Here is a 16917-nt window from a genome sequence, read left to right as displayed (position 1 = left end):
TGATTTTTCCTGTAGAGTAATGGGTAGCAGGTTCATAGAAAAGTAGCAAACACATGACCAACATAAATGTAGAACATACTAATTTCATTGCTGAGTGAAGCCCCATCAAACCAATAGTAAAGTTGCATGGGTATATGTAAAATTGGAACCTAGATGCTCATGGACGAAAGAGTAGCTACAAAAAATACAAGGCAATGTCGCAAGACGTCTATGATAGAAAACAGGATTGTTTTCACAAGGACAAGACAATTGGTTTTGAAGCATTTGAATTACATTTGAAGAATTTTCTCTAAGACATATTGGTTTCATAGAATTTTCTTTGAAGATATGCTGCATGAAAGTAGTCAGGCTTCTGTTAATATGTAAAATATAAACTTCTTGTCCAATAACACCCTAAAGACACATAGCCTGAGTTTTGGCTAAATATTTGCAAACTTAGCTACATTTCTTTGAACATACCACTGTCTGAAGGCAGCATTCAGGAAGGAGCTCAATAATGCATGCAACGAATGACTACTGAATTATTTTTCTAATATCTTAAAACACACCAGTTTCATTTGAGCTCCCAGCAGTGGCACATATTAGTATAGAAAAACAGGAGCGGACATGGGAATGGTGACAAACTCTGGGTGGTAAGGTCTTAGAGAGGGGAAAGATGCACAAAGTGGTAGCAACAAACAAATGAGAAAGGAAACAAAGAAGCCAGGCAGTAGAGTGTCAGCAGAAGACAGATACACAAGAGCAGCTGAGACATGCACAGAATACGACAGCTACGGGTTTGTTATTGTGTGCATTGCTGAGCAGTACCTCACCACAGAGGATGCGTGTGCAGGCTATCAGCAGCTTGTGGTGAACTGACCCAGCCATGGGAGTTGTCTGGAGAAGCTGGGAAGGAACACCCCAGGAAGAAGACAGCAAATGTGACAGAGAAGGGTAAAGTAGAGGAACGCAGATAAAGGAAAGCAGGAATGATGAAGCAGAAGATGCAGTCAAATTACTGTACAAGAGTAAAGGGGTGAGAGGTACATCTCAAATCAAAAGTACTCTCAATTAACTACAAAGTTAATTGCAGCTGAGGTTAGGAGCAGGCAACATGGAAGCATGTGTCTATGGAGGGTCAGTGAAGCACCCCCCCAGAATGAGTCTGAGTATGTCCTCTTTTTGAAATTCCCCTCTGCAAAAAAAGCCAGCCTCACCAGAGCTGAATTCCTGGTACAGCTGCTTATGCCATGCCATGCCATGCCATGCCATGCCATGCCATGCCATGCCTCTTTCTTTGCAACTGGGAAATCATAAATTTCTCTTAGAGACCTGGATTTTGCTCGCTTGACAATCTGAGGATGTCAACTACAGCACCAGAACTGTCTTCTAAAGAGATGAGATGAAGAAAGCACTTCACTGCTTAAGCCTCAATGTAGTAGAGCCTCAAAAAAAAAGTTATGTTTTTCTTAATTCAGTTAACCAAAATATGTATAAATGAGTACTTACAGGTAACCCATTTTTACCAGGAATGCCCTAAAATAAAACATCTTTGTTAGAAAGATAAATAAAACACTGTAACATAGAAATAGCAAAAGAGAAAAGCAAGTAGTTAAGTTGTGATGTGCCGTGCAGTGACAAAATAACAAACCAGAACGATATCAAACACTATGGCACAGTGGGATGTTTTGCACCTCTCTTTAATCTCATGCCTCTTGGGCTGATGGTTCACAAGGATTTGAAGTGTGAAACATCCTGGATATAGAGAAGTCACTGAAGGAGGCCTGTGCGTCTTGTAGCTTTGTACATGTTCAAACCTGACAGCTGGGAGGGCGCTGCAGTACTGCCCAAGGAGCTGGTGGAATTGCTGCTCTGAGAACATTTGTATGTTGGCATGGCAGCTGTTTGCCTTTGCTTTCTGATGGCTGTCACTCACTAGGCCCCTGTGTGGCCACTGACACATGTGAAGTGCAGGTAGGATGCTCCTGAGCTGCTGGACTAAAACCCATCTCATAGAAGTGTAACTGGTGACAGCGTGCAAGGCTGTGCAGTTCCAGCTCTTCATGCGTGTGTGACAGATCACTATTAACCTTTCCAAAATATGTGTTTTCTTTCAACAGAGAGAAAATACTCACAGGCTGACCAAGTTGTCCAAGTTTCCCTGGAGAACCAGGAGGTCCTTGATCTTCATTTTCCACATCTCCTATTCCTGACCCTCCTAGAGATTCTGTGGACCCATCCTCTACTTCTTGACCTTTCTGGCCCTGAGCAATTAAAGTATGAAATATGAAAAATGTGTTGCATTACTTGTCCCCCGCCCTTTTCCTCTCTCCTAGAGCCCTTGCTTTGTTCAATGCAGTCAGAACCTGGTAGGCACCATACAAACAGTATATTCCATTCAGCAAAGGCAATCCAAATTAAAGATCATTCATGCACCAACAAATTAAGTTGCTCTCTGAGCTGGTCACCTAAATGCAAATGACTATGATCTAATTTCATATCCACAATAATCTGCACAGTCTAAGTCAATAGTGCAGGTTTGAAAGATATCATTTTCACGTACTCAATCTGTCAGGGAGAAAACTGTGAGTTAAGATAGACATGTTTAGGAGTGCTTTAGCCAACTTCCCCAAGATTTATGACTCTAACAAAAGAGGGTTACATACTGGTTAAAAAGTTGCAGAAGATGAAGCAATGATAACAAAGAGTAAAAATGGACAACAGCAAGACTAAAATATTGCTAAACATTAGTATTTGGTTAAGAGAAAGTAAGAATAACAGAAGGAATAATTTAAATATTCCAGGAACAAAATAAGACCTTCCAGGAATGAAGCCTGGACATTATTACATATTTAAATTAAAATACATTATACAGAAAAACCCACATAAATCAGTATTGTATTTTGAAATAAGCACTAGGATTTACTCATATTTTATAGCACCAATGGAATATTTTGATCTCCATTGGCAGCTAATGAAACTAGGAGGGATGAAATACATCCTGAGTAACTCTCAAATAATTTTTTCCCATCTGGAGAAGCGTTAGAAGAGAATCTATTTAGTTAAACTGTGGGTAGAGATCATAGCCTGAATGAGATAACAGGATTGTTGATACAATGTTAGAGTGCTGAAGGAGGTAGCAGATGGTATGGCAGGACACCTCTCAATCATCTACCAAAGGTCTTGGGAGTCTTGGGAGATCCTGTTGACTGGAAGACAGTCAGTGTTATTCCAGCATACAAAAAGGGTGTAAGGGAAGATGAAGAACTACAGATCTGTTAGACTAATCTCAGTTCCTCAAAAATTAAGGAGAAGATCATACCGAGTACCATTGAAAGGCATTTAAAGAGCACTGCACTTATCAGGAGCACTCAACATGGGTTCACAAAGCGAAAGTCCTGCTTAACTAATTCGCTACCTTTCTGTGGTGAAGTCACCCACATGAAGGATGAAGAGACAGAGGTGGATGTAATTTCCCTGGGGTTTTGTAAGGTTTTTGATGCTGTCCATCACAGCATCCTTTGGGGCACATTTTCTGACTGTGGGATGAGTGGGTTCATGGTGTGCTGGGTGAAGAACTGGCTGAAGGGCACAGCTCAAGGGTTGCGGTGAACAGGGCCACATCTGGCTGGTGACTGGTCACCAGTGGTGTTCCTCAGGGATCAGTCCTAGGGCCAGTTCTGTTCAATGTATTTATCAATGACCTGGATGCAGGCTTGAATGCACCATGAGCAAGTTCACTGATGATTCCAAACTGGGAGGTGCTGCTGACTGTCTTGAAGGACAGGAGGCCTTGCAGAGAGATCTGGGTAGCTTGCAGCATTGGGGCTGTGATTAATAGCATCAAACTAAACAAGAACAAATGCTGGATTCTGCACCTAGAAAGGAGTAACACTGGGTACATGTAAAAACTGAGAGAGAAGTGGCAGTAACAACTTTTTTTCTTTATTATTATTTTCTAAAAGATTGGTCATTATCATAATATATAGTCATCTTGGGTATCTGTGTAGTGAAAAATATGTAGAAATTGAAATAAAGTCAAGGAAAACTTGTAAAGATAAGTAGCAAAACTACTTGTCACAGTAGATTTAAGCATTAGGTGTCACACTTCTTAAGTCAAGACTGGATTTTTATTTAAGAAAAATGTCCTAAAAAAGAAAAGAAAAAGAAATGGTAATAGTAATAGTTTATCTGGTATTTAGTTTATCTATTTATTTATATAAGCTAAGATTAGAAGTGCTGCTTTAAAAAAATGTGAACGCAGGCATGAAAATGTTAGAGGAATTATATTGGGAAGTTCTCTAACAAATACTGAAATTTCTTGTATGTCAGCTCCTATGGATGATCCTTAACTTAATGCTTCACCACTTACTATCTTTTACCACAGTAAACACAGGAACACAAGAAGACCCTGCAAGGAGCAACCTTAACCATTTGAACGAAACACACACAATGTGGAAATTTTATTCTAAATTTCTGTCATTCATGACACGGTGTGTTTTCAGGCAAAAAGAAGCTGTCATAACTGACTGTAGTTTCAAGCAATACAAAGAATGGACTTACAGTGTAGGAGTCTCAAAGGCAAGAGGAAGGAAAGGTCATTATTTATTTTCTGCTTAGAAAAATCTGTGGTGGCTGTTGAATTAGGAACGTTAATTAACAAAAATTGTACTGCCAACTGATTAATTTGAAATGTATCAACAAGTAAGGCAAGTATTTGAGTAGCTCACAGGATTCCAAATGAGTGATGTATGTAATTTTAATTTTTAGAATCTCACAGAATTCAGGTTACACACTACCTTACAAATGCAATATTTTTCAAAGTCCAGTGTCTCACCAGAGAGAGTGACTTTGCTACATGGGGCAGATGCTCCATTTGGAGAGGCTGGTGCATGCTCTGTGCAGGAGTTAAAAGAGCTGCTATTTTCCTCAGCACTGTGCAAACATCAAACTAGAGACAGGCTACAGCCTTGCATTGGGTCTTTGTTTCCTTGTCTAGGAGCCACACCCACAGGAGCCTAGCCAAAAGGAGAATCTAATTTTATAAGGGATTTGACGAAGGGTTCTTTAAAAAATGTGACTAGCTTTGACGGCTTGAATGTAATTTACAGTTATTCCCGGTCCTGGCAAAATGAGGATTTAGTCAGCTATTTTCTTTGTTTCTCACTTTCTTAAATTCAAACTGAAAAAACTGCAAAACTGAAAGAACAAAATCAATTTTTAGTCAAAAATCTCAAGCCCATTTCAATGGTTATAGATCCAAACTTCTGCACAGTGCAAGTGCTTTTCAATCTGATGTCATGAAAAGACATTCAAGAACTTAAAAAGTATCTTCTATTTCTCCATGCTGTTAAGATGGAATAGATCAAGGTACCAACTCAGAGAAACACCTGGAATTCATGGATTTTCCTGTTCTTGGGACAAAAAGATTAGGCATGTAATAAACCCATTATACAGACCTCCTCTCTGCTTACTCCTGGCAAAACATCAGCACCAGAGCCATCTTCTTCTCTTAACATTTTCTGTGTGACAGTGGTAGACTCACTGTTGCCTTGTCCAGTTTCCATGACAGCTGAATCTAAATAAAATAATTATTTATTAATGAGAGTGCAAAATAAAACCTGCCCAGAGGTATTTATCAGAGACTGATGCTGCAAGTTGTATGAAAAAAGAAATTATTCAGATTATGACTAAAATATATTCCAAAGATTAATCTTAGTCATTTAACAGCTCTGAAAATTTTAAAAGAAAAGAAAAAAAGAGAAAGGTGAGAGTAAAATTACAAAACAAATGTCTATTTTAAGGTCATGGACTGTATTGCATTATCATTTTTTCCTCTAGTTCTAGTCTAATGGCTTCCTATTTGTCATCCATGTAACACAAAAAATAAGAGTTAATTACAATAGGTACTATCTGAAGTATGTATAGAATTTAAATTGTAACATTGTCTTTGGCCTTATTAATATGACTAGCATTTTTTAATGTTTTCTAGGAGTGCCCTGAAGTTGTTCTAGCCATGGAGGACTGGATTCCTCACTGCATTATACCTTGCTCTCATTGCTTTGCTGCCTACACTTGCACCCAAAACACCCCACTAGTGCACTAGGCACATTCACGTCCTTTGAAGGGAACAGAAGTAGGATATAGTTGTTTATTCAGTGGTGGTATTCAGTTTTACATGAAAGGCTGTGGTTTACTGTATCAGGTCATCAAATAAATGCCCATCTTAAACCCTTTTTAAAGGTGCCACATGGCTTTAGAGCCAGCAGGACTATTTGCAGACCTAATGTATGATGTGACAATTCTTTTCTAGCACGCGGGATGCCCAAAACCATAGGATTTTCCTTTCCTGGCAGCACCCAAAATATGAGAGTGGATTTCCATACACAGGGAAATGAGAGACGCAAAACCAGAGAATGTAAATGACCCCACCCCCCCAAAAAACCAAAAACCCGAGGCAGTGCCTTTTTCTTTAAATTTAGCTGCTTCTGAGGTTTCTTCTGATCTGTGATTTCCAGAGAAATCATTTTCTTCCAAATAAGACAATATGGTTGGGGGGGCTTCCACTGGCTCAGCCAACGTATCTTCAGGCTAAAAAAAAAATCCCAAAGAAAGGTTTAGAGTAAAGGCTTATCACATATCTAAATGGAAGAATTGCTAGGTTACCTTCCTCAAAGCACAGTAATCAGAACTACCACATGTATGAAGCAATACAGAATTTTGAGAGAAATTAGTGTAATACCTTTGGGCTCCATTCCTCCAAAGCAAGGGATGTACACTTGACAAACCCATAGAGAGGGAGAAAAACACAAGCAATGTACACTTGTCAGGACTGCATTTTTAAGTACAACTTTTGGCTTGTTTCATTCTGGCTCAGCATTGCTTTACCTATTAAAGTCTCTTTATCTCAACCCACAAGTTTTCTGACTTCTCTTCCAATTCTCTCCCCATCCCACTGGTGGGGCAATGGGTGAGTGGCTGTCTGATGCTTAGTGGCCAGCTGGGATTAAATCACATATTTCAGAAGGAGGAATAAAAGCCAAAAGTTCTACTATTTCTGTGTGTAATTTTGAACAGTGGAGTAATTATGAAGATTATTAAACAGAAGCTGACAACAATAGCTAAATTGATATTTTTCTGTATGGAGAAGCTAGACATCTTTCCTGAATTAGTCACAGTTGTATCCAAATGAGAAAAAGTCAAGGCACAGTATGATTTCATGGATTAAATTTTGTGGTGTGATGGAAAATGGAGAGTCATCAAGCACTAGGTCATTTTGCTGCCATTTGGAAAAATCCTAGCTGGCTGCAGAAATTCAGGAAAAATAAAGTGCACATCCTGCATCCAGTGAGAAATTACCCAATGTAGCAGTACTGGCTGGGGCCAGCTGCCTGTCTTTTGACCCCTTAGAGAAAGATAAGAGAGCAAGGACTACCTCAAGAAGGCTCAGAACAATCTTATCAATGTGTAGAAGATCCTGATAAGAGCGAATAAAGAAGACAGAACTAGATCCTTCTCACTGGTTGTAGCCAGTGAAGGGAAAAGAGACAACGGACACACATTAAAATACAAGAAATTCAGGCTCTATGTCAGAAAAAATTTGCATTGAAACAGAGAGGCTGTGGAGTCTCCATTCTCGAGGAAATCCAAAACCCACTGGCACTGAACAACCTGCTCACTGAGCAACCTGCTGTATTTGGCTCTGGTTTGAAGAGGGAATTGGGCAGGGCAATTTTCAGAGGTCCCTTTCAAACTCAGCTAGTCTGTGATTCTGTGCAAAGCACAAGGCAGGCCAAAATGAGTTTATTGAGATATACATAAAAGGCAAAAAAATTAATAAAAATTAATTCAAACACATCAGGAGCAGGAAGCCAGGTCAATATTTATTGAAGTTACAAAAAGAGTGATCAGGGAATTTGAAGTCTATAACACAAAAAAATAAGATTTTCTTCCATTCATGTTGACCCTGGAAGAGTTAAAATTCCTGCAGAAAAATATTCTTGGGAAACTGAACAGAGGATCTGTCTAAAACTGAAGTCTTTGTATGAAAAGGTAGGAAACACAGTAAGTGCATGACAGGGCATCACAACCAAAAAGTACTTGCCCACAGGTTCTGTTAAGATTCAACAGTGAAATAGCTGAAGTATGTGCTATATCATGCAAATGTGAGCATGGTTTCTGTGAAGTCATTTCTCAGAAACCTACTGATTTTCTCTAAAGGAACCAATGAGAACTTGTATTTAAAAAAAGAATGTTTGGTACAAACAGCATGGAAAACTTCATTGTGAGGAATGGACTGGAACATTTAAGCCTGGCACAGAAAGGGAGTGGGACACGATGTGATAAGAATCTCTAAATATGGTAAGAAACAGCTGTTTACTCTGTCATCCAGTTGATTAACCACCAAATGAGAGCCACAGCACGTTCAGAAGGGCAAGAGAAAGGTGCATGTCCTTCACAAAACATGTCATTAAATTAGCTAAGGAACTCTGCAGCAGGAATCTGAGGATGGTAAAATTCTCATGTGTTAAAAAAATCCCAATCAAACAAGCAAGAAATTCAAGGATTAATAACTCAGCTGAGTTCCACTAGCCACATATACTCTTGGCTCAAGCATTTCCTGAGATAAAAATTGATGCAGAGTAAAAGAGTGTTCCCAGTAAGTGTCATATATATTTTCCCAATCTTGTATTATACTCTTCTCAAGCTCTGGTTACTGACTGTTGTCAAATAGATGAGATTTTTTATCTAGCACAGTGCCATCGTTCTCATGGATGGGTGCACGTTGTTCTCAGGGGAGCCTTTGGAAATTGACAAATATGAAAGCTACTCATCAAATCCAGACCCCACCCTTTAAAAGAGTAATATTAAACCAGAATTTTAAAGTAAATAAATCAAATAGATTTACCCGTATGGGAAGATGGAAAGATCCAAGGGCTTCTTGTGCCTCAGAAACATCATGTTCTTGAACGCTGCCATTGCCACTGCTGTCCCCTGAAGCCTGTGCAAAACCCAGTTATGGGAGGAAATTCATAAAAGTCAGGGAGAAAAGCATGATCTCCAAGGAACTGGCTATTTAAATGCATAAAAAACCCCCTTTTTTTTTGGTTGCCGAAGCCTCAGTGTCATTATGTTAACTTATTTCAGTACTTACAGTATTCCATCAAAATAACCCTTCAGAAAAATAAAAGCCATAGTTCATTTCCTGAAAGGTGTTTTCGACCTTTCAGGAAATGCAAATAAAATGATACTTTTTTAAGAAACAGGTTTGGGGGTTGTACAGGAAAAAAAATCCCTCCCTCCCCCGATAGTTTTAAATATGATATATGTCTCCAAGAAAAAAACACTACATATAGTGTTATGAAAGATGTCAAATGGAAATTTACTTTGAAATCTCTGAGGCATTGAGGAAGTGTTTGTAAGAATACTTACATAAGGATCATCATCTTCACAATGATCTTCAGCAGCCCTTGGGTCAGATTTGATTGTCAGATGTTGAATCGAGCCCTGCATGGAACATCAAAAACATTTCAAGGAAGTAATATTTTAAGTGGCATGTGTGAGGGGGAGTGGGGGTGAACGGTGGGAATTAAAGCAACAAAATACCCCAAACTGTGTTCAGATTTACTTGGAAAATGATCTGAAGTATGAAATTTTATGATAATAATACAGATTTAAAGATGTAAATATGTTTGTACATTCTCCTTTTGCAAAATGCAGAACAAATTGAAGCTGCCAGAATATAATGACTGCCATGTCCCAATGACATTATGGTCACCACACTGCATGGTTAGTTCCCCAGCCGAATGATCTAGTCCTGGATTGTGTCCTACACTCTGTAAAACACTGTCTGCTTTTTTTAGTGAAGAAGTGTGTTGCAGCTCCAGAAGTGGCATGTGAAAGCCCCTAAAAATGGAGACAAAGGATGGGAAGGGAATACCAATAAGTGATGAAGTGGGTCAGGAAGAAACCAGTTTAAAACTTTCCAGAGAAGAAATAAAGGAGATGGATTTTCTGATAACAAATGTTTCTTTTTTTCAGAGTCACAAACTGTACTTCTCAGTCTGACATGCTGAAGGAGCAGTAACAATTCCATGTTAAACATTTAACTGTTGTTTCTGCAAAGACTCAAAGTGTTTTAAGAAACGTGGGAGATGTTTTGTTATTACAAGATTTCACAGAGTTAGACATGATGCACATGTAGGGCACAAAGATGGATATTCAAGTCAAGAACCAGTTTACATATAACACACCACATAGAATTTTTTAGAAAGGAGTAAAATTTGTCATTCTATCTTAAACAATCCTATAATTTCTGTACCTTTAAAGACCATAAAACTCAAGCAGTTGGTACCTCCTGAGTTTGCTGGCCTTCTGAGGCAACAGCTCAGTAGTCTCAACCATCCTATTTCTCTCAAAATGTAATGGGCAACTCAGATATTGAACAATGTCAGACTGACAGAACAGTTCACTGAAAAATCATACATGAAACAAGCACAACCAATTAAACAGTCTCCTGGAAGTGATAATTTTTTCACAGTACAAGTGAATCACATTTGGAGAACACATTTTTCTCCTCTTGCTCTAATCTGTGGCCCTGAATGGTAAAGGAATGGTAAAATGGAGAGCTGTAATGTTCCCCCAATGTTACTGCTAGCCGATTTCTCCAACTAGGAAAGCCTGCACGACAGGGATGGTAGATATGAGATACTTTATTTACTTTCTGGGTCTTGTGGCTGCTGGTGCCTTCCCTGTTAAAACTGGTTTGCAGCATCTGGCATTATCACTGATTCAGCTGTACTTGGTTGTTGTCTGGCTTCCGCTTTTCTTTACAAGCATCAGGGCTTTATTTTCCTTTGGTTTCAATAAATCTGATGATAGTTATGTCCTTTTGTGTCTGACAGCCAGAGCCTTAGACACATGAATTCCCATTAGCCAGAGCAAACCAGCATCTGACATCTATTCATTTGCACAATCTGCTGAGATTTGTTTCTGTTTTGGGCAATTAATGTAAACAGTTCTTGCCACAGAAACAGAGTTTGAGCAAGGTTCAAGCATTTAGTTTTTCTACCCAAAAGCAATTGTGACAGATGATGCATGAAAAAATAAAGGCACAGGAACCTAGAGTACAAGTCACAATTAGTGCTAATGAAGCAATCAGAGTATTGGCTGAAATTTACGTACTCAATATAGCATACAGAACAGCTTGTTTCAGTGGAAATACATTACAGTGTCATCCACTATATGCATTTCTGTCATCATATTTATTGGTGATAATCTCAGCAAGTGATCATCACGTGCATTTTCCAGGTGGGATAGCAAAGTGGTTTCCTTTTCTTGAATGTTTCTCAATCCTACTTAGTGATCAGGCATTCACAATACTCCAGTCTTCCTATTTGCCTAAGAAAGGTAGCACCAACAGGCAGTTTTCCTGCATATCACTTTCCACCCCTTATTGGTGCTAATCAATATAGCTCTGTGATTCTAGGTGCTTAGACTGGTCAGACAAATGATAAAAGTACATCAACTTTGTTGCTTACCAGATGGAGCTCGCAACCTGCCAGTACCCCTGAACTTTGGAAAGAACATCTTTATTCCCTAAAGAAAAGGATTCACTCTGCTTTGTGCTACTGCTTTACTAGTTTAGAAGAGACATTAATCTCACAAAGCACAGTACAAGTTCTGAAGTAAGGAAATACAAAAATAAGACAAATAAAGTGTGAGGTTCCCCTTTCTGTTCGACAATAAGTTGATCTTACACATAGTGGCTGCTCTCAGTGGCTGAGAATTTCAGTCAGGATGCAGCAGGAAGGATGCTTGCACTCAAGCTAAGAGGGCTTGGGAGCCTTGTAGTAGTGGTTTTGGTGCATTCTATTTCCTAAAGCACCTGATAAGCTACAAATAATATATAAACTGTAAAAATACACATTTATCTTCCAAATATCTTTATCTTTGATGGTATCATTCTCCTTCTGATGTTGAATGTGAATACCTAACTAATAAGAATTTAAAACTTTCACTTTATAGTAAGGTATTTTCAGAAATTAAGAAAATGGATTCTCTGAAATCTGCCCTTCTTAGAAAGGCCATAAAAATTTATGTGACATATTTACTTTGAAATTTCTAATATTCAAATGGAAGAGTGAGCTTAATATCTGGACTATCAATAAACTTCTGAGGATCTCAGAACATTGTATTTTAAACCAGAGGTTATATAACTGCACTGCCCAAACCCTACCTAGGTATGGAAAATAAAACCTATGTGATTTGACCCTCATTTGGGATATAACCACCGTAAGCAGGCTTTCTTGGGTAGTGAGTACATGCATTAAACAGTGAGAAATGTGAATTTGTCAGACAGCACTTACTGTGAACTTTTCCAGTCCCGTGGCTCCCGCATTACCGACAAATATCCCAGAGCCAGATTCAAATGCCAAGGTCCGAGCAGACCTTTGAAACTGAAGCCTCTGATATTCTTCACAATCCATGAACAAAGCAACATCATTTCCCTCAACAGTCACTGTAAACCTATTCCACCTGTTAGTCATCACTGGCACTTTAAAGGAAGCAGCCTCTCGGGAGATATGGGATCCAGGCTCTGTGTAGTACATGATTATTCTCTGGGTGCTGTCATCAACTGGTGAAATCCTCAGTCCCAGGTAGATTGTTTTCTGGAAGGCATCTGTTACTGCAAAGAGCACTCCTCCACGATCACTGTTTGGTTTCACAGTAACCACAACAGCGAAATCTCTGTAGAAAGGCGATGGTATTATAGCGCTGGTCAGTCGGCCGATGTTGGAATCTGGACCAAAGCTGTAAGCTGGGAACCCTCCATAGCCCGTGACAAAGTAGACAGAAGGAGGAAGAGGGACTCCTATTAACTCCGTGAGGTCAAGGTGTCCTTTTGAGCCTCGTTCTGTGCATGAGAAAAAAACGTGTTATTTATCCTTGAGGTACGCAGAGCCCATTTAATTTACATGATTTAATAAAGGCCTGAAAAACTGAAATGTAGTGTTATAATACCAGGAACATACTTCTAATACTTCAGGCCACAGTCCAGGTAGTGCTTAAACACATGTAGCTGTGTATGCACGTCATTCTTTGCCCTTTGACTAACAGAGGCTACTTGTAAGCTAAAGGAAGGCACATGTAAACATTTGGTGAAATTCAACGGCAACAAGGATTTCCTGCAACATGTATTTACTTCAGCTGTCCATAAACTGCAGAAAATGCTGAGTGTGCTTGCATAGTGGATTCAGTGGAAAACGAGCAACATTCATTTTCTTAAATAAATTGAGATTCTTTATTGTCACAAAGACAGCAATAGTTCTCTACAAACAGCATGGCACAGTTTCACAAAACAGGATAAAATTTACAGTGGATTTGCTTGCAAATTACAGTTGCCTGTGTCTACAACAGAGGTCAGATTTTATTTATGCCCTATTTTCACGTTTATCTCCTTAACTGCACTGCCCAACAAATACTATTCAGCAACAATAACTCAGTTTTGAAATGAGAGTATTTACGCTCTGGCAAACAGGAAGAATTATGTATCTCTGCCAAACATGCCCAGAGAGACAACACCTACCATGCAATGAAGGAGCAATGATAACAGCTAAATAGCTGCACCCAATTTTAACCTTGGGAAGGCATACTCTAGCAGCATAGCAGAAACAGAACTACCAATTTTCTTCTTCTAAGAAGTAAAAGCAAGCAAAAAAAGATAACATTTTTAATCATGAGTGATTCAGGTCTGAATCTATGCACAAATCTGCTTTCAATTTTTAAATTTATTCAGTTACCTGTGACTATAACAGCTATATAAGCTGAATAAATCCAAATGGAATAGTAATGGAAAAGGTATGACAGTCCATCTGAATACTGCAAGCAAATTGAACTCAAAAACTTTGCTTGAAGTACCTGATTAAAATCAGGCAAAATAAAAGAACCTTACTCTTTGCTCTGTAAACTGGCAAACTGGCTCTGATTAAGAGCTTAGAGAATTTCTTTAGCTGCAATGTGCTTCTGTTATTGATTGCTCATATGCAGTACCAGCCTGGCCTATGCATGGCCAAGTGTCTTCCATTGTACTAGTGGATTTGCAAAGAAACTGTAAAGTGTTTTTCTGGTGCCAAAGACGTTATAGTACAGTTGAAATAAATCCTAATCTATCCTCTTCTCTGTACTTTATAATCATAGAATCGTAAAGGTTGGAAAGCCCTCCAAGATCTTTGAGTCCAAATGTTAACCCAGCGCCACTGTGTTCACTACTTAACCATGTCCCCAGTTGCCATATCCACACACCTTTTGAACACTTCCAGGGGGAGCTCATTAAATGAAAAATAGGCCGGTGTGCTTCATACAGAAACAATTGCCCTGAAACATTTTTGAAAGTATAGATGTTTTGTTTGGAAACAGAAAAACTAGCTCCTCATTCAGAAACAAAATCCCTTTGACACTTCTAAATACTTTGCCAGATAGATTTTTTTCCCTTTCCAAACAGCTTGAAAAGTGGATATACTTCTTTTCTGGCCAAACACAGCTAACGCTATTTTGATTGTGAGTCTAATACTGGGTCATGTTTTCTATTCACATATACTTACACATAAAGGAACCTCCACAACAAACAAAATACATAAGCCATCACACAAGGGTAAGAAGGTAAAGAAAGTAATAGTCTTGAAGGATAATATAGGAACCCTACACAGATACCAAACCTACAGCCAAAGAGCCATGGCAAAGTAACCAAGAAAGGAGATGGACAATATCTAATGTGTCCAGCAATCAGGCTTGGACAGCAGGATGCATCCTAGGAGTGAAACTAATAAATACAACAGTAATTTCACAATTCCCATTCTCAAGGGAAGATTTGGTGATTGGAAAAGAGCCTGTTCATTCTCTCCACACAACGTGTGGAGCTGCAGTCTAGTTGCAGTTTCCCAGTCACCCAACAGTAGCACACAGAGCCCCAAACATGAGCTCTTTCAGCACAGCCTCTGACACAAACAAAACGTATTTGCAAAAGGTGGCAGCAAAAGACAGCAAAGAATCAGGATTTTCATTTGAGTAAAATAAATCAGAAGGCCCAGCAAAAGTCTGAACTTCAGAGAGGCTGGGATAGAAGCTTGCACCTATCCACTGCAGAAAATCAAAACAAAACAAGAAGCGTCTAGCCAAATTCTGTACTTACAGCTCATACCCAGCTCTTAATGGATTTATGTGGACCTAGAGACACAGTTAGAAGCAGAATACAGGCCCTACAGCCACTGGTTTTCAATTATCTCTGACAAAATTAATGTCTCCCTAATGTGGTTGTGTTAGAATAAAAATACTCTCTTATTCTCTTACATAAATAGGTAAATGCTATGCTATTTTAAGTACCTTTAAGCCAGCAGAGCACTATGTTGCACCAGATTAGTTTTGTTTCAAACACTACTAAGGCACTGGATATTGGGGAGCATCCAGAATTCATCCCATTTATATCCATGTTTCCTAGACCTGGGGCACTGGAAGGTGCTTTAATATTAGCTATATTTTATCTCAACAAGTATAACCCCATAATTTTTTATAATTTAGAGCTATGAATTGTGCTGTACTTTGCATTTGTTGCTATTTGTTACTGTATGTTATAGTTGGAATTGTTACAGAATTTGCTGATAGCTGGTCATTCCCACTGAGTAGCTTCAGGGACCATCTGAGAAGCACCAGTGTGTTGTAAAAATCATCCTGTAAGTCAGTATATGGAGTGTTTCAAGACTGCAGATGACAACAGTAGGGGTTAGGTAGTTGGGTTTTCTCCTTGTATTGCAATTTTTGGATGTAATTATTTAGGCAGGGTGGAATTTCAAACCTGTGGGATCCAAAATACTTTTTCACTGCTCACAGGGGATGGCGTATAGAGGAAAGAAAAAACTTACCTGCATGGAGGCCTACTGTGTTTGTTTTAGCTGTTAAGCACAAGCACAGTATTTATATACTATAAATGGGAATGGAGGTGGAGGTCCACATTCATATAATTTAACTTGTTACACCCATCTGTGACTTTTTGGTTAGGAGCCTCCTTTCAGATGAAGTTTCTGGCACACACAGCACTGGTCTCTGGACTGTGCACGTGTGACCTCATCCTGGTTGCCTCCTCCTCATGTTTTCTCTCATGGAGCAGGGTGGTCCCAATGCTAGGCCTGATCCAAAGACCTTGGATGATCAAGCTGCATCATAGAATGATAGAATTCTTTGGGTTGGAAGGGACCTTAAAAGTTATGTAGCTTCAGCCCCTCCACCATGGATAGGGACACCTTTCACTGGACCAGGTTGCTCAGAGCCCCATCAAACCTGTCCTTGAACACTTCCAGGGATGGGGCATCCACAGCTTCTCTGGGCAACTTGTGCCGGGGCCTCACCACCCTCGTAAGGAAGGAACATCTTCCTAATATCTGATCTAAACAAACCCTTCAGTTTATGTGCCTGACCACTACATGCCCTTGGGAAAAGTCCCTCTCCAGCTCTCTTGCAGGCCCCTTTAGGTACTGGAACTTGCTATAAAGTCTCCCCAAAACTTTCTCTTCTCTGGAGGAGATGCTATCAGGATGCTATATTAAAATCTACTTTAGGAATATGACTAGAATCCAGAATTTTCTTACAAGTAGTAATTTAAAGCACAAGATTATTCACTTGGAGTAGGGCATTTGTATTTCCTGTTCTCTACAGGAGCTCATCTAAAATTTGGAATACCCACAGTCCCTGTTTCTAGCTGATACACCACACTTCGACACAAACTAACTTCAAAGGTGATATAAGGCATATTATCACACAGGCTTTGGGAAACTACTACAACAGAGTCAAAGGCTACAGGGTTACAGATAAGGACACTGTTTGTCAGTCTACTTTTATCCATGGTTTCACCACTAGAAAATAGAAGCAGAGTTCAAAGGCAAGGCC

The 16917-nt window shown here is 39.2% G+C and overlaps 1 protein-coding gene across 1 annotated transcript in view; it reads right to left on the bottom strand.

The window, feature by feature from the left end:
* COL15A1 (collagen type XV alpha 1 chain) overlaps positions 1 to 16917 on the bottom strand; it is a gene marked incomplete at its 3' end in the record, with an annotated part of 115085 nt that overhangs the window by 64844 nt on the left and 33324 nt on the right. The window contains exons 3-9 of the mRNA XM_082277640.1: positions 12348 to 12895; positions 9412 to 9486; positions 8888 to 8980; positions 6444 to 6570; positions 5439 to 5557; positions 2115 to 2243; positions 1489 to 1515 (exon numbers count right to left, since the gene is read on the bottom strand). Of these exons, the coding sequence (XP_082133766.1) occupies positions 1489 to 1515; positions 2115 to 2243; positions 5439 to 5557; positions 6444 to 6570; positions 8888 to 8980; positions 9412 to 9486; positions 12348 to 12895 (1118 nt within the window). The remainder of the gene's footprint in view (positions 1 to 1488; positions 1516 to 2114; positions 2244 to 5438; positions 5558 to 6443; positions 6571 to 8887; positions 8981 to 9411; positions 9487 to 12347; positions 12896 to 16917) is intronic.

Source organism: Coloeus monedula, assembly GCF_965178545.1.
Source record: "Coloeus monedula genome assembly, chromosome: 1".
NCBI lineage: Eukaryota > Metazoa > Chordata > Aves > Passeriformes > Corvidae > Coloeus > Coloeus monedula.
Note: the sequence above shows the minus strand (reverse complement) of the source record. Positions and strands in the feature narration are given on the sequence as shown.